The sequence below is a fragment of the Pezoporus flaviventris genome, unplaced genomic scaffold (genome assembly GCF_033815535.1).
Source record: "Pezoporus flaviventris isolate CSIRO_AGI_PZ_B2104156 unplaced genomic scaffold, CSIRO_AGI_Pfla_v1 ptg000036l, whole genome shotgun sequence".
NCBI lineage: Eukaryota > Metazoa > Chordata > Aves > Psittaciformes > Psittacidae > Pezoporus > Pezoporus flaviventris.
In genome coordinates, this window is record NW_026892584.1 from 22,686,737 (window position 1) to 22,709,170 (window position 22,434).

General features: G+C 35.6%; 1 protein-coding gene across 7 annotated transcripts in view; it reads left to right on the forward strand.

Moving 5' to 3' along the window:
- AKAP6 (A-kinase anchoring protein 6) overlaps nt 1-22,434 on the forward strand; it is a 280,658-nt gene that overhangs the window by 222,592 nt on the left and 35,632 nt on the right. For all 7 annotated transcript variants that reach the window (XM_061463486.1, XM_061463487.1, XM_061463485.1 and 4 more), the window contains 2 exons: nt 5,717-5,863; nt 9,284-9,508. In XM_061463486.1, the coding sequence (XP_061319470.1) occupies nt 5,717-5,863; nt 9,284-9,508 (372 nt within the window). The remainder of the gene's footprint in view (nt 1-5,716; nt 5,864-9,283; nt 9,509-22,434) is intronic.

Genomic DNA, 22,434 nt, shown 5'->3' on the forward strand with positions numbered 1-22,434 from the left:
GTATTAAATATTTAATATAAATTCATTAAAGGGCATACAAAGTCTTCAAAAAGATATTACATTTATAGTGAAATTTAGAGGGTTGGGATCACCCTCCTAAAAAAAAAAAAAAAAAAAATCCCACAAAAAAATGCAGAACAATGGGTACCAACTGTATAATTTTTTAATGTAGGCAAAATTTAGTCATGAAGTTATATAATATTTCTTTCAATGTGTTTATTTCTCTAGCTGCCACAGAAAGGAATGCATAGCAGAAGTGTAATCCACATTCGCTACTTTCTGAAACAAAAACTCAAGGTGTCTGCAGGGGCTTAAAACAAAAGTGCCAAGATTTGTTTTGTTTTACAGGCATGCACCCATACACACATGCACTCACACAAATACATATTGTGCTATTGTGCTTATTTGTAGGGGAAGAAAGCAAATGGAAATAAGTTAGCACTCTCCTTGAGTTTTCTGAGTGATATAATTGGAATTAAATTATTAATGGGAGATACTTAAAAAAGATTGTTTTATGATCTTCTATTAGAGAATTTGCAATTCATTTTAATATTTGTAGTTTGATTTATATCAAAGATAATGCAATCTATGTCCAATTAACAATACATAGCCAATGTAATATGATTTCCAGATCATGCAAATGGAATAAACTAGAAGAGGAAAAACTGATTCTTAACCTCAGATGTAATTTGCTGTGTGAGTTCTGGCAATTTTAAATGACATTGCACTTTTTAATTTTTCCAAAGGCTCAGCAGCAAATTTATCCCAAGCAAGAAAGCCTATTATTAATTTACAAGGGCAATTGTAGGAGTCTTTATAATTTCCCTGTGCAATTATTTGCCATAAATTGCTAATAGTGAAATACATAAAGTTTGCAAGAAACAGCAACTGCTATTTATCTGGACAGATCAGTCAGCCCAGATCTTGAATGTTGTCCAGAGGTTCTAGTGCTATTGATAGTGTAAGAAATATAACCAAGTTTCTGGATGGTTTCTAAAATGTTTCACATTGATAACACCAAAAAGGTAGAAGCAGTAAGAGCTATTGTGAAATGTAGGCTGGCCTCTAGCAGATTCCTTCACTTTGCTTGTATACAGCTGAGCTTTGGACCCTGGACTTTGGAATAAAAAGACTCTTTGTTCGTCACTGAATGGCATTAGGCATGGGCTTCCTAAGGGGCCACCATGAAGCCTAGCATGAGGAGTGCAAACATTATCCAGAAAGCAAAGTGAGAATGTGTGTGAAGGCATGATGGACAAATATTGCTATATGTGCATTGGTATATGTTTACGTATATTTATGTTGAATATTTGGTGAATTGCTTGCAGAGTGTTCTTTACTCAATTTTATGCATGCAGTTAGTATATTTTGCAAATGTGTGCCAACGCTGATGATGCATGCACATACAGACACCGAACATATGTGTGCATATATTCATGTCTGCAGCACTGGAAAACCCTCAGAGGCAAGTTTTTAAAATTTAAAAATCCAATCCAGGTGAAACTCAAATTGCCAGTCACTCAGTCCGGATCTCAGTTGTATGTTATACAGTGCTATTTGACTGAAGATACTTTGTTAGTGTGTGAATGATGGAATGCAGAACATCTACAAATAGCACACCCTTATTCCAATAATGGAGAAAGTTCACTGGCTTAATTCTTCTGTACTTTGTAGCCATAGCTCCACTGTGTGTTCAGTATGTCTAGTCTCTTTTCACTATAACCAACAGAAGCACCATACAAAAGTCTTACAATAGATGTCTTAATCTCTCTGTGTGCTTTTAGAGAATTATTTTGAATTCCATCATGCAGGCTTTTTTTTTTTTTTTTCCTTTTCTGAAGTTTTATTACAACAACAGAATTCCCAGGGAGCTTTAGGGGCAAGGTTCGCATAATATTGCCCTAAAGTTTTGCTCAAGGGGTGGAATCCGCACCCCAATCCCGATCATCTTTTTGTGATGTTTCTCTTTCTGAAAGATGCAGTGCGCAGTCTTACAGAGTTGTTAACTGTGTACAGATTTTTTTATTGTTTACCAGACAGTGCACATCTACAAACCTTTCATCATGATTTCTTTCTCTGACCTCTCAGTGACTAGGCATCTTGTTCCTTAACACTGAGGGAGGCTGAAAAATGCTTGAGTTGCTCAATGTGTGCCTTCTATACCAGTTTCAAAATGGCTTATTCTTCTGGTTTCCATGGTGACAATTAACACTGTTACAAGGCATTGTTCCAGTCTCCATTTGGGCAGAATTTTCGGGTGTGATTTTTCACACAAAAAATGGTTTATATAATTTTTTTAAAGAAAAAAAGAAGCTGGAAAAAAAAGGCACAGTTTAGTATAAAGTGCAAAAAAAAAAAGTGTCCAAGCATGCATGAATTTCTTAGAATATTTTTATCAGGGGGAGTAAGGTTTTAACTTGCTTTGTTTTGGAATTCAACTTCTCATGGTTTAGATATTTTTGCCAAACTCATTCACAGCTAAATGCTACTCCCTTTTTTTTTTTTTTTTTTTAAATTCCACTATTTGTCCTGTGGGAAGTATTGATTTTATGCTGGTATTGAGTGCGAAGTAGTAAAGAGACAAAATTCTTTAACTTACATAACAATGTTTTGGATTTTTTTTAAGTGGCTTCAAGAACACAATATCAGCCATGCATGCCCACAGCTAATCATGCTGTAAATATTTTGCAGGATTTTCCAGTATGTTGTTGTTTGGGCTTTTTCCCCGTTTTTTTAATATGACAGGTGTTGTGAGAAATTATATATTACTCGTTTATTTCTTTTTGTGGCTGTTGCGAGAAACCTGTGACTAACTTCCTTAATCTCATTTTTGGCTATTAAACAGCAATCCATATCATAGCATCCACAGGCTGTCACAATGCAGCAGCCTTTGCTCAGTTAAAGCTGAGAAAAGAATGAATCTGAAGATTAAATTATCTTCTCACCACAGGATTAAGTAGTCCTACCAGACTAGGGTTGTGTGGTACTGATAGAGCTGGTAGCTAATTTTTCCTTGCAACTGCTTAGAGTGTAGGTGTTTAATGGATTAAAAAATAGCATTAGCAATAGCATCTTGTGCTATCAGTTCTCAAACTGTGCCTCCTGTACATTAAGCTCTTCCCCTAACTTAAAATACACACTGCATGTTAAATATCCAGGAGTGAAACAATACTGACTCTCAGTCACATACCAATACATCTAGTAATGAACTGAATTCTTTCATCTTTTACAGTTACAGTATAATGCATTTTCTATCAATCAGCACTTTCATCATGCTTTTTTGTACAGTAGGCTACATGGTGACAAAGACAGAGCAAGTGCATAAAATCTAGTTTATTTATTTTTTAATGTAATAACCTTTTATAACATCTGTCACACTATTTGGATTATGCTGCACTGAATCATTTTATCTTGTCCAAAATTAAATGAAACATCTTCTGTTTCTATGTTAACAAGAGCATTGTAGTTAGAAACATGCACTGTGCTTCATTTCTTTAGCAGTCCTGCAGTGTCCAGGAATATTCCCAGCCCCAGTCCTGCCAGCAGCAGCTGCCAGCCCAGAATAGGTGATGAGTGTTAACTAGCTGTGCCTGCACCAGTGTCACACAGCTAGAGGACTCCCTCAGTCTATTAATTCACTTGACAAAAGAAAGGGAGTCGCACGAACTGGATTTCCTTGCCTAGCAAATTGGACTCTGGATTCGCCTTGATATTGCATGTACTTATGGAAATAATTATGCAAATCCTTTTTCAGCTATATCATCTTTAAATAGAAATCAGATTACATAAAGAAGATTGTAATCTCCTCCAGTAACCATTCTAGCTGAAAAGGCAATAATGCAGCACCAAGAAGCATACTTGTTGAACATTTTAGTCCAATAAAATGGTGCTGCCTCTTGGCAGATCCAGTTCCCTAGTGCCAAGCCTGGTTGATAGCTACTGTTGTACGTTTCTAAAATGTTAGCCGCAGCACACCAAGTAGCAAAAGGCAAGTTCTTTATAAACAATTCCTTGTGTTTTACGATGCATATTCATGCAATTTTGGATACACAGACACCTGATCAGTGTTCATTAATAATGGGAAATGGTTTAAATCACCTCATTTAAAACATTTGCTCTATGATCCACAAATGACTAATATTTGCTGAAGTTTACATAATACAAATGATGTGCATGTGTTGTGTAAATGAGAGATTAAAATATGAAACTAACAATATGCAAACATATGCATGGAAATGCTGAGGACCTGTTAGCTGAAACAGTGATTTCACACCTTTATTATTTTCTTTAAGCTGTCTCCAATTGTATTTTTGCTTTGTTTTCCTGCAGAGCATGTTCTTGGATCTGGCAAAGGCACCCATGTTTTAAACATTCCTTATTCTAGTTTCATTTTTTGTACTTATCCCAGTTATTAGTATTTTCAGTATGAGCTGCTATTGCAATTTCCTTGGCTGAATTTAAAGCAAAGAAAGCTTAATGTTTAGGATGCAGTTTGCTTATAGCTGTGCATAATTTATGTATGTCTTGTAAACACCTTTTTAAGAATATGTGTTGAACTCTCTTCTTTCAGTAAAAGGTACATTTTTGGCCATATCAGAAATTGTAATACTATGAGTGTTTTATACATAAGAAGGAGAAGGAATTAGCTTAACGATATGTAGATTATGTATATGAGTGGATGCCTCTGTTAAATTTTATTTTTTTATATGCTGTACCAGTTACTAAAATATAATTAATCCTTATAGTAACTATTATATTTAATACTTATACCAGTTTTCAGAGAATGCAAGTTTTAAAGAGATTTATCTGTTGACGTGTCTGTAGATTAGAATACGTTTTTATAAAGTATATAAGTAATATACAGCTGAAATATTTAGAAAGTTGTATAATAGTCATTTTGAAAGCAGATTCTGGTTTTATTCCTGTTTTCTCTGTCCCCCCTCCTCCCCTCCCCCCCCCTTTTTTTTTAAACAATAAATAACAGTGCAGAAAATAAAAGGTAATTTCAGTTTGAAGAAACTATTGGACTATATGAGCATTGTAGCTATTCTTGTTTGTGTACCAGTTCACTGTTCCTGTTGTTTGATGCAATAAAAATCATGTTACTGATACTGTGTTGTAAAGGAGTTATGTCTAGTTGTTTTTCTAAGGTGGAACTCTCACATTTTCATGTGTAATAGCATTTTAGGCCGCTATATGAGAAAGAATCCACAATGAGAGAGAGAAGAAATAAACTGTACAGGAAACATAATTATGAAACTATTTCCTTGATTTGGGGGGGGGGGGGGGGGAAGGTGCTTGTGGGTTTTTTTGTTTCGGTTTGGGGCTTTCTTTTTTCTTTTAATGGAGACACTCAGTGTTACTTGCTGAAGTAGCATATTTGAAAAATAAGATACCTTTGACTTGAATGAGACAAAGGCAGATCAAGCTTCAGAGTGTTAGTGAATACTACTGCACAAGTGAATATTGTGAGTGAATATTACTACATGTAATCAATTGCTAACTGCCTGCATAGAAACGTCACCCAGAAGGATACGTGCTTGGTACTTAAATCTCCTAAGATGTGTCACGAGAAGGTTTATGCTTAAAAAAAAAAAAAAAGTTAAAAAATGACGTAGTGAGCATGATCATAACTGGACACATAGAATTAAAGTTTATTTTTATGTAAAGAAAACACTTTACGGTAGCTAATATTATCTGTTTCTTTTCATTTTAGAGATACAATGTAGAAATGTCAATCAGGCACCCAAAAAAGATGGAACTGCTTAGTAAGGTTGAAGCTCTGAAGAAAAGTGGTGTTTTACTACCAAGTGATCTCCTTGAAAAAGTGGATTCAATTAATGAAAAATGGGAACTGCTTGGGGTATTTGCATTTTTATTACTGTTTGTAGGTTATGTGTACATTTTTGTGTGTTGAAGTACGCTGTCTGTCTGATTTCTAATTTGAGGCACAAATATCTCTCTCTTTCAATTCACCATGTACATTTCAAACAAGCTACTCATGCTAAGAACTCCACAGTATTTTCCTCTTCTGTTGATTTTTCTTTTATTCCATGCTTGTCTCCTGTCTGACTTTAATAATTTTAGTTCTTTAATACATAAAAAATGTAAGTAAAATATGCCATGTATTATGGGTATGAACCAAGTCAACTATAATGCAGTATATCTGATATACACTGACTGTCATGCTTGAGTGAATGTTAATAGAATTTATTCTGAAGTTACATGTTAGAGACATCTACTGTTTAACTATTTACTATACCTTTAAGATGAAAAGTGGGGTTGTCACTGCATATTTCAGGTCACACTGGCGGCTCAAAAACAAATATACAGATTCACAACAAATCTGAATACCTGAAGCTAAGAATACAAGTTATGTTTCATGCTGCTGTGTTCAGCTCACTTTTGACAAAAGCCAAAAAAGTTTCATGTAATTCATTTCACGCTATGATAGGCTGGGTCTCAGCCAAAGAGTGAGATACAAGAATCTGGCAGAAAAAGCAATATAGTGATTCTGTTACCCAGAGATCAGTGATGGCACTGTGCAGGAGACACTATTCTCCTATTGTAAAACAGCTGAGAGAGAGAGAGGTCAAACTATATATTTTTCCACCCACTTCTCTCCTTAATTGCCTTCACTTCAAATCAAGGGTAAGATAAATTTATAAATTACTTTAAATGATTAATTATAGATGTGTGATATTAGCAGTAGAGTTACATTGCATAATTTTGCATGCTATTATCTTAGTTTTAATAAAAAAATCTAATATATTACAAGTAAGCTATACCTGCAACCTGCCAACAACATTTTAAATACTGACTTATGTCACTTCAGTTTATTTGGTAGTGCATTAGCATTTTTAGAAGGTGGGGCTTTTTTGGTTCAGCATGGTTATTTCTAATCACTAGATTCTCTAAATATGCAAATTGTAACAAAGTTGCCTTATTATTAGTGAGCTTCTTACTTTTTAATTTTAATCTTCAGCATCACCACAAACATTTTAAAACTATTGAAACTTTAATAAATTTACTGTTAAAATGGAACTTATTAACCTATTCTTTTACATCTGGTCATGACAACTTGTATTTTAAAAGTAATTTCAGTTTTAGGACTTACATTTGTGATTTGCAATGTATTTAATCAGGTTAAGTCAGTGGCACTGATTAGAGCTGGTAGGACATAAAACTATGAGATAAGTAACTGATCATAAGTCTAGAAATCTAGAAATTGTCTGTGTCAAAAAAAAAAAAAGCCCTCCACTGCTATGTTAAAATGAAAACATACCTCTGGATTAAATTTTGCTATTAATTTCAGCATTTACAGAAAAATAAAATATAACCATTTTCCTGCTAAATGCAATTTCATGAATAATAAGCAGAGTTTGATAGAGTTTTGTTTAATTTAATAAAAACCTCTGCAGAAACTAACAGCACTAGGCATACTGTTTTAATTGGCATGATTACATTTTAATTGGCATGAAAAAAATTAAAGACAAGGATTTTAACTTCTAACAATGGTAAAATAGAGGGATATGCTTTTTAATATTACTTTCATCTAAGGTGAACAGTGTGGAATGGAAATACATTAGAATGAAATGTCAGTGGTGCGTACAGTTTAATCTGTGAAATTTTGTCCCCTGTGCTGAATATTACTCTGTCTCAATTGCATATTAAACAACCCTATCAAGGCAGGCATTGGCATCTGCTGTGCTGACACAAATTGTGAATTAAATGAAATTGATGTCCTCTGTCGTATATTTATGAAGACGGACCATTCTCTGAAGTATTCTGTTTATGAAGAATTTATGATTGCAAACTGTTCCAGAACAAAAAAGTGGCAATAAATTCTTTTTTGTGACCCTACCCTCCAAGGGCATTGATTTCACCTCCTGCTGCTACTTTCGTTACAGCATAAAAACAATAGCTAGCTCTGGATTCCACTGAGGGTCTTCAAATTATCAATATTTTCACCATGAAAATAGAAGGGTGTTGCCCAGAAAGCATGTCTGTTATGATCTCCTAAAGATGTTATTTACAGAATATCACATAGTAGATTAAAGTCTGCTGGTCTATATTTTTTTCTGTTTTAAAGCTTATTTTTTGGAAGCTAACTTCATTGTTATAAATTATATTCCAGTAACTTTCTAAATCATGTATTTTCATCAGACAGCCATACTAGGTCACCTAAAACTGTATTTTCATGTTACAACAATTAACCACTGCTAATTATCAGTTTAAAAGGTTATTGGGTGTGATTGTCAGTGTATATTCAATATTCTGCAATCAGTAACACAGATCTAGCGCTTATAATAAGTGTCAGTCTGACAGCCTCTTATAGGTCAGATAAAATACTGCTTGGCATAGAAAAAGCAGGCAACAGCATATCTCCCTTGTGATGTTAAAAGATTGCCTTTCAAAATACTGAAAAGGAAGGTAACTTTCTGTTCCTAGCCTCTTCAGAATATTCATTATGCTCTCAGCGTCCACTATCAAAGTGTTATTCAGTGGTTCTTTTATTAGAAATACTACTTTGAAAAGCTGTAGTAAATTAGTTTCATTAGCGATCAGAGGTGAATGTTTATTTTGGTCCATTATTTTTAAAGTGGATGCTTAGCATGGAGAACTTAAATCTGAATTTAGTTGCCTAAATAATTGGCCTGATGTTCAGGCACATTGAGGCTTTGCAGTTTCTAGCTTATTGGCTTCTGAATGAGTTCATCCACTTTTAAAAGCAAACCAGCTGGTTTGTGATGTAACTGCTCCTGTATACAACCTCAGGGCTGCAAGTTTGGAAGCTATGACTTGATAGTTCATACCTCAAAAAAAAACTCAGTATTTCAGTGTTTCCCCCAGAAAATTAGATGGTACCTTGAATAAGAGTTTGGTGAACTCAGTGCTTGTCATAGTTTCTTTTGCTTCCTAGGAGCAACTAACTCTCATGGTCATAAGCATCTAAAGTTACGGACAAATTCTGGAGAGTAACTGCCTTACAAAGTTATGTACCATTTTGTCTCCTCTGTCCATAGTTGCTCTTAATAAACATTGATTTATCATGCTCCCATCAAAGTCAGTGACCCAGAGAGAACAGCATGAGTCAGAAACAAGGATACAGAAATGAAATTGATTGAAACAAGGAAACAAAGAATGAAATTGATTGATATTAATAGTAATTATTTAAAACCCCACATCTCCAGTCATCTAACAGATGCTTCTTGTTGCACATTAGCCTGTATATGTTTTGGTGCATAAGACTAATCTATCTTTTCTTTATCTGATGCATTAGAAAACCCTAGGAGAGAAGATCCAAGACACAATGGTAGGGCACAGTGGGTTAGGTCCACGTGACCTGCTCTCGCCTGAAAGCGGCAGCCTGGTAAGGCAGCTGGAGGTCAGGATCAAAGAGCTGAAAGGGTGGCTGAGAGATACAGAGCTTTTCATCTTCAATTCCTGTCTGAGACAAGAAAATGAAGGAACAATGAATGCTGAGAAACAACTGCAATATTTTAAGGTAATAAAAAAACCATAGTTTTCATAGAGAGACTCCTCTTTATGGAAGGATAAAATATTTATCTCATACATAATATAATGCAATGCATGCACATATGTAATCATATTCATATGTTCGCCTTCATTTATGTGCTATGTGTTCATCTGTGTAGATTTTATTGAATCTTTAAAATAACATTTTTTCCTAATACTTTGAGCAGAAAAGTGCGTTAGAGGGCTAATCACACCATAATTGAAAAGCAACAGTATTCTTTCATTCTAGTTCACTATAAAGATGAGTTTTGCAATGAAAACCTTCAGTCTGAATTTCACTCCCTACATCAGTTAAATTAATTAATGTGCTGTGTGACCATAGTTTAATAGCCACTTTCTTTGCACATATGAGTCAAGAATAGCCTATTTGAGGTTCACTTTTAGAGACATAAATTCAGCATACATGAGAAAACATTCAAAGTTGTGGTGAATAGATATGTGGAAAAAGAGATATACACTGTGAGATTTTCATTAATCTAGGCCACAGATTTATGGAGAAGAGGGAAAAGAATTGTAGTCACAATACTAATATTCAGATGGATAAGCTCCTTCAACTGAAGGCCAGCATTCAGATTTGTGACTGTATTAATGGAGGTTGTATGTTTTGTTCCATTCCCCAAAAGCAGCAGGACCATTTAGGAGAGAGGGCTATTAAGTTAGCAAACAAACCTGATAAAACCATGTGATTTTCTTCTGTTCATAGCTATCACTTCTATATAAACTGTCACCTGAGTCGTCGTTGCAGGTGCTTTACTCTGCAAGTGACCTTTGACCAAAGAATAAGCCAGGAATCTTAGTCATTGTTGAGCTTTAGAGGTATAAAGAGGTTTTTCTCTTCTATTAGTATATCAGGGTGCCTAGGGCAGCAGCATTCTTAAGTGGATGGACTATTTATTAAATGCTCATCTCAAGGGGCACATTGCAAGCACTTCTAACCATGCTTTTTTTGTACAAGCATTCAAGAAAACAATGGCAGAAAAATTACTGTCTTCCCAATTTGTCATTCCTTAACTCTTTCTTCTCAAATCATAAGGATTTGAGAGAAAGTTGTGTCAATGTAGATAAGTTGGTGTGTTTTTTTTCAGGTTCCTGAGCATTTCTATTTGACTGCAATTTTAAATTATGACATCTGGGTTTTGTTTTGGTGCTTTTTGTTTTTTGATGATTTGTGGTCTTCTGCTAATGGAGAAACAATCATGATGATTCCATTTTTTCCTATAAACATACTTCAAAGCTAATGATATTAAAGTACTGTTGATAGACCTGAAGAACTTCACAACTGTAGATCCGCTTTTTCCATAAGAAATGCTGGATGCTTTTTACTTAAGTGGAAAATTATGGCATTTATTTAAGTGCATAACTATAGATTAAAAAAATCTAATTTCGGACAAACTTGTTTTTAGATATATGTTTATGTATATATGAACATAAATACCATAGAAATGTTGCTTACGTATTTGGAACGTGCATAAATATCTCAAATGAAATCTATTATTATATATGACATGATGTCATGCCAAGAGCTCTGGAGATGTTAAACTGCATAGTACCACCCACCATGATGTAACCAGAGTATTTCATTACTCGGTTGATTATCTATTAATTACATAAATAATACATTAATTATTTTCAAAATGGTAACCATTAGAGTATAAAAAATAATTACCTATCAAATATGGTGAGAGCACATCACTTTGTCATATATATTAAACCATCTTTGTCTCATTAAATCTGAAATCCACTATAAGTAAGTTTTCCATTCTTCACTGATCTCCTGGGGAAGTGTATAAAAGAGAAAATGGATATAATTAACAATACTGCAGTGTATAATACATATATTTGAGAAAGAACATTTAGAACATTTTGAAAAACATTAGCTATGCCACTAGTAGGAAACCTGCTGGGGTTTAGTTTGACTTACTTTCCACTTAACTTAAGAGTTTAATCTTATTACTGCTTTCACTGTGGTAAGTGAATTGCTGTTTCTTAATGGAAGTGTATTGTGCTGCACCATCCCAATTATACACATAGCCACCATACACAGAGAAACATTTTTTAATAAAATAAACTCAATAGTGCCATTGATGTTCATACCATAATGTTATGTTTTAAATTACACTTATGCCTTAGGAAAAACAGTTATTCCATTTTTCAGGTGCTTTGCTTTCATTTTGCAATTTGAGGATGAATTGAATGTATAGTTCACATGCAGTTGGGACCCATGATGAGAACAATGTTGTGAGAAGAGGGATTGTTAAATTCACGAGTAGGAAATTATTTTGAATTCTTTGTTTTCTTTCATAAAAGAAGTCATACTGTATTAATTTGAGTGTTCTTTTTATTAAAGAATATGCTAATGCATTGCCCTTCTTTTGGGATATTGCTGTGTAATAATAATACTTAGCATTTCTATAGTACTATCCAGTCAATGAGCTGTACATGCTGTACAAACATTAAGGAACTAAGCCCCACTAAACCTTTAAGGTAGGTACTAGTATCCTTTTAAAAATGGGGGAAATAAAATGCACAGAGATTAAGTGACTTTTCTAGGTTTTCACAGAAGGTCAATGGATGTGTTAATATAGAACCCTGCTACAGTGACCCTAATCTTTGTCACTAACCACAAGGCAGCCCTTTTTTCCTTCATCTAAGCTACTTCTCTGTATATTCTATTTTCATATGTGATTAAAAGAGACTGCTTCCTTGCATTCACCATTGTTTCTTGTTTATATTTGAAATTCAAATCCTGCTGAGTATGTGTGGCTGAGGTTTTTTCCATTATTATTATCATACTTAGGTATTGGAATTACTAGAATATTTTTAGTTAAGGTTATTACCCAGCTTATGTAAGGTCCAATTTTTCTTGGTTTTGTGGAAACTATGTGGTATACTTTGATCAGCCCAGTGATCTCTGGGCAACACAACATGCATTTCATCTGCAGAGCCAATTTGTTACTTATTCCATCAGTATTTAGTACCCCTGGCTGCCTAAAAAAATTTCATGTTTAGTTATGAAGGAGAGGCACAAAGTTTGCTCCAGTCTGCAGTGACACTTGCTGGCCATTCCCCAGCAGCATTAAGTGAGCTTCCGAGTGTAGGCTAACCTGGGTGCCTGTCTAGAGGGGGAAAGTGTGAATACATGTTGCTCAGCTGTAAAAGGGGCAGTGTGAGTCTCTTACCCCTGATTTGTTTTCTTCTGTTGCAAGATAGAAAAAAACCATGAATCTGGACTAAGAAAATCAAGAGACTTACTTTAATGTGATCTTCATAACTACAAACATAAGTTTATTTTATGTGTTCAACCTTTTTATTTCTGTTCTGTGTTTTGAGTCCCTCGAGTTCATATTTTCTAGCTTTTCACAAAAACAATGAGAACCAGGACTAGAAACATACTTTTTAAATGAAATACAAGATTATCAGGTAAACACGTAATTCTAGTAGCTGAGGGACCTGATGTCATGGGACTAATAGTAGGCACAACTGATTTCCTAACCTAATGATGTATGGCAATTTTGTGGGTCAGGAGAGATTTGGAGCAGGAAAGAACAAGGGGCAATAATAAAAAGAATTCACATTCTTTCATGAAAGTTTTAGTAAATTTCAGTTGAATAAAGTTTAGCCAGAAATCTGTGCGCCTGTTGGCTAGTAAGTAGAAGTGTTCTGCCACATTTGCTTTTATGTGCCTGGGACTTCAAAAAGCAAGCTTTTTTCTCAGGAAAATGCCCTGCAAAAGACTGCAAGGGAGCCTAAATAATTAGTTATATATTTCCATCACTTGCAATAAAACTTATGACTTTGTGTTCAATACTGAGAAATGACCAAACAGCATCAAAAAAGGTGTTAGTTATGGCTTTGGCTCACAGACCAGCTACTCAAGAATAAGTTTAGACTTTTAAGTATCTGTTCATCTCAGAATCCCTTCTCAATCGTGTAGAAGTGGGACCATCTCTGTTGCTTTCAGTAACAAGGTTTATAAAGTATCCTCTTCTCCTTCCCCTTCAAACTTGGAGTGTGTAGTCTGTGAGGTGGAGTCTAGTTGGAGGCCTGTAACTAGTGGAGTGCCTCAAGGGTCAGTACTGGGACCGGTATTATTTAATATATTCATCAACGATTTAGATGAGGGAATTGAGTGTACTATCAGCAAGTTTGCTGATGACACTAAGCTGGGAGGAGTGGCTGACACGCCAGAAGGCTGTGCTGCCATCCAGCGAGACCTGGACAGGCTGGAGAGTTGGTCAGGCAATGACTTGATGAAATATAACAAGGGAAAGTGTAGAGTTCTGCATCTGGGCAGGAACAACCCCAGGTTCCAGTATAGGTTGGGGAACGACCTGTTAGAGAGCAGTGTAGGGGAGAGGGACCTGGGGGTCCTAGTGGACGACAGGATGACCATGAGCCAACACTGTGCCCTTGTGGCTAAGAAGGCCAATGGCATCCTGGGGTGTATTAGAAGGGGGGTGGTTAGTAGGTCGAGAGAGGTCCTCCTTCCCCTCTACTCTGCCCTGGTGAGACCGCATCTGGAATATTGTGTCCAGTTCTGGGCCCCTCAGTTCAAGAAGGACAGGGAGCTGCTGGAGAGAGTCCAGCGCAGGGCAATGAAGATGATTAAGGGAGTGGAGCATCTCCCTTATGAGGAAAGACTGAGGGAGCTGGGTCTCTATAGTTTGAAGAGGAGACTGAGGGGTGACCTTATTAGTGTATATAAATATATAAAGGGGGAGTGTCATGAGGATGGAGCCAGGCTCTACTCAGTGGCAAACAATGATAGGACAAGGGGTAATGTGTACAAACTGGAACACAAGAGGTTCCACTTAAACTTGAGAAGAAACTTCTTCTCAGTGAGGGTGACGGAACACTGGAACAGGCTGCCCAGGGAGGTTGTGGAGTCTCCTTCCCTGGAGACATTCAAAACTCGCCTGGACACATTCCTGTGTAACATTATCTAGGTGTTCCTGCTCCGGCAGGGGGATTGGACTAGATGATCTTTTGAGGTCCCTTCCAATCTCTAGCATACTGTGATACTGTGATACTGTGAACAGGATTTTCCTGTACAGAGTAGGGTTTTAGCAGAGGTAAAGGGAGTTCTTTGGCAACAAAGAAATGGCATTTCACATACTTTTTCTGATCTGTTTTTATATGAAGCAATAAGCAACATGTTATATATATTGTCATACCTGTTTCCCGAATCTGTGTATGGGCCTTTAAAACAGAGACCTGAATTTCAGCAGTACTAAAAGCCTGTGGTTCTCATTGACTTCAGTCAGTGTATTCATTAAAGAAATCAGACTGTTTATTTGTACCAAGAAATGCTGAAAATGTTTTCTCATTTAATATTTCTGAAAGTCAATGGTCTATCGAATTCCATAGCTAGTAGTATTTGTAGCCATTTGTTTGCCTTGTAAACAGTATAAATTACCTGATGCTTGTAACTGTTTCTAATGACTAGACTCAGAAGTGTGTGCTTTCATCTTCCACTGAATTTGTGACTGAGCCTACTAGATGATGCAATGTCATTAAAAAAAAAGTCTTTTTCATCTCTAATTTCTGCAACAGCCAGAGCAACTGAATTTTCTGATTAAACCATATAGGTTGCATTGGTAATTTATAATCAGTCAGTTGATCAGTGCTTCTTATGATGTTCTTTATTTTAACTGAAAAGTTTGCATAAGAGTCAGCACCGTACATCTTGCAAGCAATTCAGTTAAATTTAATTCTATCAAATAAAACAAAAAAAAAAAAATCAGTTTGGGAGCATATAAGATTATGGCCAAACTGAAATCAAAGAAAAGTGTTAATTTTGAGTAGTGATTTGGAGATTTATAGATTTGAGAAAAGTTCTGGCTGTTCCTACAGGTGCCAGGAATCGCTTTCACTACTGCATTTTGGATCCTTTACAGTTTTTGGAATGATGTTCATGGCAGAGCTGCAATCAAAGAATTACAGAAAGTCAATATGCGTGTAACAAAAGTATCCAAAACAGTTTCCAATAGAAAGTCCAAAAGAACTCAAGCAGGTTTTAATCCTTTTTATACCCCTAGGATTATACAGAAAAAAAGTAATCATTTTAACAAATTTCTCAAAAAGAGAGAGCCCTAAGTTTTTTCACAGATGAAGAAATGTTTCCCTCATTTTTGTTTGGATTAAATTTTAACAAGCAGGAAGGCATACAGTATTAAATCTGATGAAAAAAAGAGTTAGGATTGCAAAGTCAAATGTAGCCTGATGCCACTTACAATGGTTTGAAGAAAACACAGACTGAATTTACATGACCCACCAACCTAAAGCAGCAGCTCTGTAGACTGCTTAAATAAGAAGCCATCTCTTTACCAGTGATACCTACTTTTTTTCCCAAAAATATGAGGGTTTGGCCCTAGTACAATATATGGTTTTATAGCTCTAATTTGATTTTAATATACTCAAATATCAATGCTCAGTACTACATCTACACACACAGAAAGAGTACTCAAATACTATACTGAAATGTATTTCAAATTTTAATTTAATATGCTTACTGCTTCCTGAAAAAAAGTTCAGTTTGTGTTTCAATAAGCTCCCTCTTTTTAGGGCTAATTTATAGTTCTAATTTATAGTTCTAATCTAATACAATTTATAGTTCTCATTTATAGAATCATAGAATAGTTAGGGTTGGAAAGGACCCTAAGATGATCTAGTTCCGACCCCCCTGCCATGGGCAGGGACACCTCACACTAAACCATGCCACCCAAGGCTCTGTCCAACCTGGCCTTGAACACCACCAGGGATGGAGCATTCACAGCTTCCCTGGGCAACCCATTCCAGTGCCTCACCACCCTCACAGTAAAGAATTTCTTCCTTATATTCGATCTAAACATCCCCTGAACAGCCCCAACTTTCTCAGCCTGTCTTCATATGGGAGGTAATCCAGTCCCCGGATCAGCCTTGTGGCCCTCCTCTGGACTTTTATTATTTAAGACTAAATATCCCTATTATTAAATATCCCTATTATTTAGGACTAAATATCCCATCTGAGACTGCAACTTTCATTCCATCATCCCATTTGGACTGTGAAGCTTGAATTATGAATTCTCTGAGGGTTTTTTTGCCTTGATTCTTAGTTTTTAATTAATCAAAATTCCAAAATTGATCATAAACACTGTCTGGTTGTCTAAAACCATTTTGCCCCCAAGTGCTCCCTTTACTGACGGAAAGAAAGAGACACACAATTTAGCCACCAGGGATGATTAGATCTGACATGCTGCAGAGTTCCACAGAGGTATCATAAACTACCTGCATGCACTCCTGATTCAGCAGTGGCAATGGGCTCCTGAGCTAAGGCTGGGGTTTGGCATGGTGGTTACTGTAGTAAGCAGATGAGCCTTTTGTTCATCACAGGTCAGATGCAGCAGTACACTGTACACCATCTTTTGGTGGAGAGTAGCCTAGTAGCTATTTTTAGGCTGCAGTGTGGACTGCAAATATAAGAGATTTAACAAAAATTCACTGTCCTGTCTCCATTAAGGTCTACTTTGTACTACTGCATGTGATTGTACGATTTACTTGATTGTCTATAACTGCCTCTTTGGAGCCATAGTATTGCATTTTCAGTTTCAAATCTCTCCAGTATTAGTGGATTATTGATTGAATGGTGTTCTCTGGAGCCATTAAATCCTACTGACAAGGTTTTTCTTTAATTGGTGGATCATGGCCTAGTAGACCATTGCCTAATTTTGGTTTCAGTACTGGACAGGTTTCCCAAGTTTCATCTTTGCAAGTAAGTTAATAGATCATAGTCCCAGTAGGGAATAATATTATGGACTGTATTAGTACCTTTACTCACACTAAAAGTAATTTCATACTTCCAGGAAACCCATTGATTTTAGTAGAATTATTTGCAGGGTAAAGTATTATTCAGTATGAGGAAGAATATGAGTGTAAAAGTAACAGGCCTTCAGTATACATTCTGAAGTGTTACTGCAATCCTTATCATGTATATTAGGTATCACAAGTATGAGATGTCAGTCAGGAATGGGATTTACAGGCTGGCAACATATTACTGGAGACAGCAGAACAGCTTAGGTTATGCTTACTGCAGAAAGTTAATGAATAAAGCCCCCAAAACAACGTATGTGGATTCCTGTCCTTTGCAGGAGGATTCCCTTCCTGGTCTGTTAGGAGAGTGATGAATTTCCTCACTTCAGAATAAAACTGAAGGCCTGGTCTCTAATCTGGTGGGCTTTCTGTGCATTTTGCCAGTGGCTGATGATGCAAGGTCATTTGTAATGCACCACCTCTCTTTTTATCACAGTGATGCTTATTTTCATGTTTTAGGCACAATTACAGGAGCCTCAGTATATTAGTTAGTCTAAGCTTTAGTGAAGGAAAGACGGCCTGTTTTGTACCGTCTTTGGTTTCATCCTACCTAGGCTTCTTACCCCAATACTGTCATCCAGGCAGTGGAAGAAAGATGGTTGAAAGTGTGATAATATGAGTAATGCTGAGCCTCTAAGACCATTACACAAACAGCCACCTCAGCAAGACACTGGGCTTTTGACAACCCTTCGCTTTTTGACTGCTGTTCACAGTTCATCTTGACCACATCACCTGCTTCTGTCCTCACTCTAATTCCAGCCTTCTCATAGCCGTGGGACTAAACTGTGCATGTCAAAGGCATGTCTGCCTAATCTGTACAGGAGGCAAGTTAATGTTTATTTAAAATTTAACACATTTATGCAAACATTTGCCTAAAACTTATTTATGCAAGTAGGATACTGAGGTAGGCTAGCCTACTTCAGATATGAGTGAACCTATCTCATCACAGTGCTACCTGGCTCTGGTTGATTCTGCTGCAAGTAATTTCCCTTGTTGAGGACTTTTAGTTGAGCTGAAACCAAAAAGTGTGTGTCTATGTATATATTTATGATTAAGATATGGCAAAACAAAGAAAATTGTGATTTTATGTTTTTATGACATATCCATTCTCAGGATGTGTTGGGTTTTTGAAATAAGATGAGGAAAACAATTTATAGAAAGGCCTCCTTTTTGTCCTTGTGCTTATACAGATACACATGAAAGCGTCATAATATATTTTCCTCTGTTTAGCCTGGAGCAGCTCAAGCTGTACATTTTTGAATCCAGGCTAAATTTGCTTCAGTGACAGACGAAAAAAGCCAAAGGAATGTGTTTATTTTCTCTTTCCTATCACTTTGCCTTTCCTGAAGACTCTAAAAGATTAGTCTAATTTATATTATGTTAGCTGCTTTCCCATAAAAGGTAATACTAATGCACTGCTGGATGTCTTTTTTCCTCTAATTCAGAATAGAGTAAACTCTCACTACATTTTGGAATATACCAGGCCCATTGCACCGGGACAGCAAAAATGCATGTCTACCATCTGTGGGAGAATTAGATTAAGAAAGGGAGTAAATACAGTATTAACATCTGAACCTCATCCTGAGGGTTACACGTATTGATGTACTTCCATGCAAGGAAGTTCTTCCTTTAAAGATTCTTAAACATTAACTGTTTGTTAAGATGGCTGGAATTCTGATACCTAAAGTGCTTAGGCAATTGGAGGGGGTTTCTTGCCATCTAGTGCGTGATGTTATGTTGAGAAATATTTTTATTTCTTTCAAGCTGTAGTTCCAAGTGAATTCCCAACATGTGGAAGTAAAGTTGAACCTAACTTACGCCTTACTTGATTTTATAAAGTTTCCACCTGTACCTTAATTTAATCTCTTGAATTTCCACACACATTCGAAACTCTGCCCAGTGTTCTGGCAAAAAGTTCAAATGTGTCATGTCCACTACAGGCAAATGAGTTTTTTGGATAGTGTGGTTCAAGATTTGTTACAAAAGCACAACAATACTAATATTTATCCTACTTTTCTGATTCCTTACTTTAATTTTAGCATTTTCTGGGGACAAAAAAGAAACCTTAGCAAATTGTGTCACTTCTTTCAGTTTTTTTCCCCTGGATCTAATTCAGTGGAAAGAGAACTTCTCAAACTGAATGAGAAGAAGGCACAAACCAAAGGCACTTCTAAACACAAACAGTGCCAGACCAGAAAAACGAATCCTACTGCTATCATGTCTGGCTCCTCTGTCTGAATGACTTGGCTTATTCCCTGGAACCAAGTTAACCCCAACTTTGCAATGTGTAGTAGATAGCTCTAAAATATTTCAGTGTGAAAATGAATGTAATTAATCCTCTGTATGAAGCACAAGAAAAATAAGGCTTGAAAAAGCTATTCTGTATTTCAGTAAGGAAGATGCATTTACAGTTTTTCTTTTATTTTAAAAGTTACCTTCCTGTAATTGCACACTAGTTTAGAGCTAAGATAGGAGGATCTTAACAATAATGAGCACTTTTTTAACAGATTATTGCCAAAAGCGCATTCTTTATTCCAGGGAGACACTGTAATAGATACCAGTGCTTTAGTAATGATACAAGCAATCTGTAAGCTATTATATTTTCTTTTATAGTAACTTAATCTTCATATTGTTTTATACGTCTGGAATTTTAATAGTGTTTTTAATTTATGAAGAGAAATATATTACATATTACTAGTTACATGGGAATATGAGCTAAATAACAGACCATTGAACTATATTCTTCCAAACAAATATTTTGAAGTACTTAAACGAGCATAAGAAATAGAACAAAGGAATTAAAAAATGTCGTACAGATATAATAGCAGCTTTTATGGAATGAGCCCACAAGTATCTGTTCTGGATTGCTACTGGTTTTAATGCATACATTGTACTTCTAGAGAAAAATGGAAAAGAACATGGGTACTTTTAGAATGCTTTTTTAAATAAATAATTTAAAATAAATGTATTTACCTTATTAATAAATATATTTGCATTATTTATTGTAAATATACACAAATTCCCACTTTTTTTTAATGCTAGTGAAATGAAGGAATTAATGTAAGCACTTGTTTATATGTAGAATGTAAGCGCCTACATAGATGTTTGGAGCCAGTGCAAAAATGAAGTATTTTTTCCTATTTGTTCATTGTCATTTTTAGTATGTGTAGAAACAGACACAGTTCACAAGGAATATAGCATAAGAGAGATATTGTAACACCTTGCTAAGCAATGAGTTACAGAGAGATGATCAACTTAGCAATTTAGTGGTTGTAATGCTATTGAAAGTAGGACTTTTAAATAAAAAGAACCAGTTCACTGTTTTGAAAGAAGTCATATTCTACTTTAAACTGTCATTCTGTATTTCTGCCTTGCAATTAGATGATATTTCTAAAATGTGAGTCCCAGATTCTGTTGTGACCATCATCGTAATAAAATGTGACAGCAAAGATATGATATCAATACTTTTTCCATAATTAACATTAAAGATGTCTCAAGGGTTAAGTACAAAGGTTTTCCACTGAATGGTCTGCAAGCTTTGTGCCTTTAAAATTTTTTAATACAGCCAAAACTGGTGACAACCAGGAGACAAATCTATGAACAAACCCGTTTGGAGAGAATAGTTTTGTGGTATGTGATGTATGTTACGTAAATGAGCTTATTAGGACTCTCATCTATTTTATTATTGGTGCCCAATTTAATAGAGGCATTTAAAAAACAATATTTCTGCCTGACTCCTTGAAATGAAGAAGATACATTGATATAATTGAGAGCAAATGATTGCATGTTGTGCCATTTAATCATGTCATTTTTCAATTGCTGTTTTTTGCACTTCACTGCATACTTATAGAATATTTAGTTTCAGTATAGATTAAGTCCCACAGTACGCAACTGAGTAGAGTTCCCATATTAGGTGACATTTTCTTTTAACCTTGAAATCAGCAAAAGCACACAGGTTTGGCAGTATTTTTCTAAAAGATGACAAGTCATCACTCATTTCCTATCTTTGTCATTTAGCTTTTTTATTTTGAGGAATTACTTTCTTACTAACATTTTTGCAGGAATTACTGGGTTTCTTTGTCATTCAGAAGCAGAAATGCTTATTTTCACCTGTAAGAATGTCCTGTAAGAATGGAATTTGAAATATAGGGATGCATCACCCAGACAAGAGAATTTCCAGCAGGTATTACCATTTCACACAAAACACTGAAAACTACATTCTACCCAACGTTTGTGAGAATATTGTTTCCTCTTTTCCCTTCATTGATATGTTAATGCTGTTAGCCATGATACTTAAAAGTTTTTCATTAGCACTTTAGAAAACCGAAGTGCTTCACTAGCCAGAAATCAGAAGGCAAATTACAGTTTTTCAAGAGTTGCTATTTGATTGTTGTACTCATAAGGGTAGCTTCTGTTGCCTTAATTTCTGCATATGCTTGTTCTGCTAAGTAACTTGTCTTCCATCAAGTACCAACTATTGCAAGGGAAGGAAGGGTATCATTCCCTCCCTCACATCCCCACATCTCCCTCACATACCCCCATCCTGTAACAAGGAGAAAAAGTAAGCCTTTAACAGACCAAGGTTAGACAGAAGCTTCCTTTTAGATCTGTTCATTCTAGAGTTATCTGAAGAAAATCTTATTTCATTTTTCTAAAAGCACCCAGTATTGCCCATACACAGAAACACAAAATAAGCCTAGAAATAGCATTTGTCTCGGTATACTTTGGCATTTCTTCTGAACCGGAAAGCACAAACAAAATCCATCTGTATAAGTTACTATTTTCCATCTTCCAATTATTTTCAAAGATCTATTTTCAAAGCATCTCTCCATGTACCTTTATTACACCTAATTCTAAAGTGAAAGCAAGAAAGACAAATGCTTGAAATACCTTCAGATCCTGTAAAAACTAATTCCCCAAACAGTACGTAATAAATGATGCTGCATAAATCATATCACAACATTTCATGTAGTGATTATGTGTGGTTTATGTGGATTTGAATGAACTAAACTAATCTTAAACTGACTTTTAAACTATTTTTAAGCA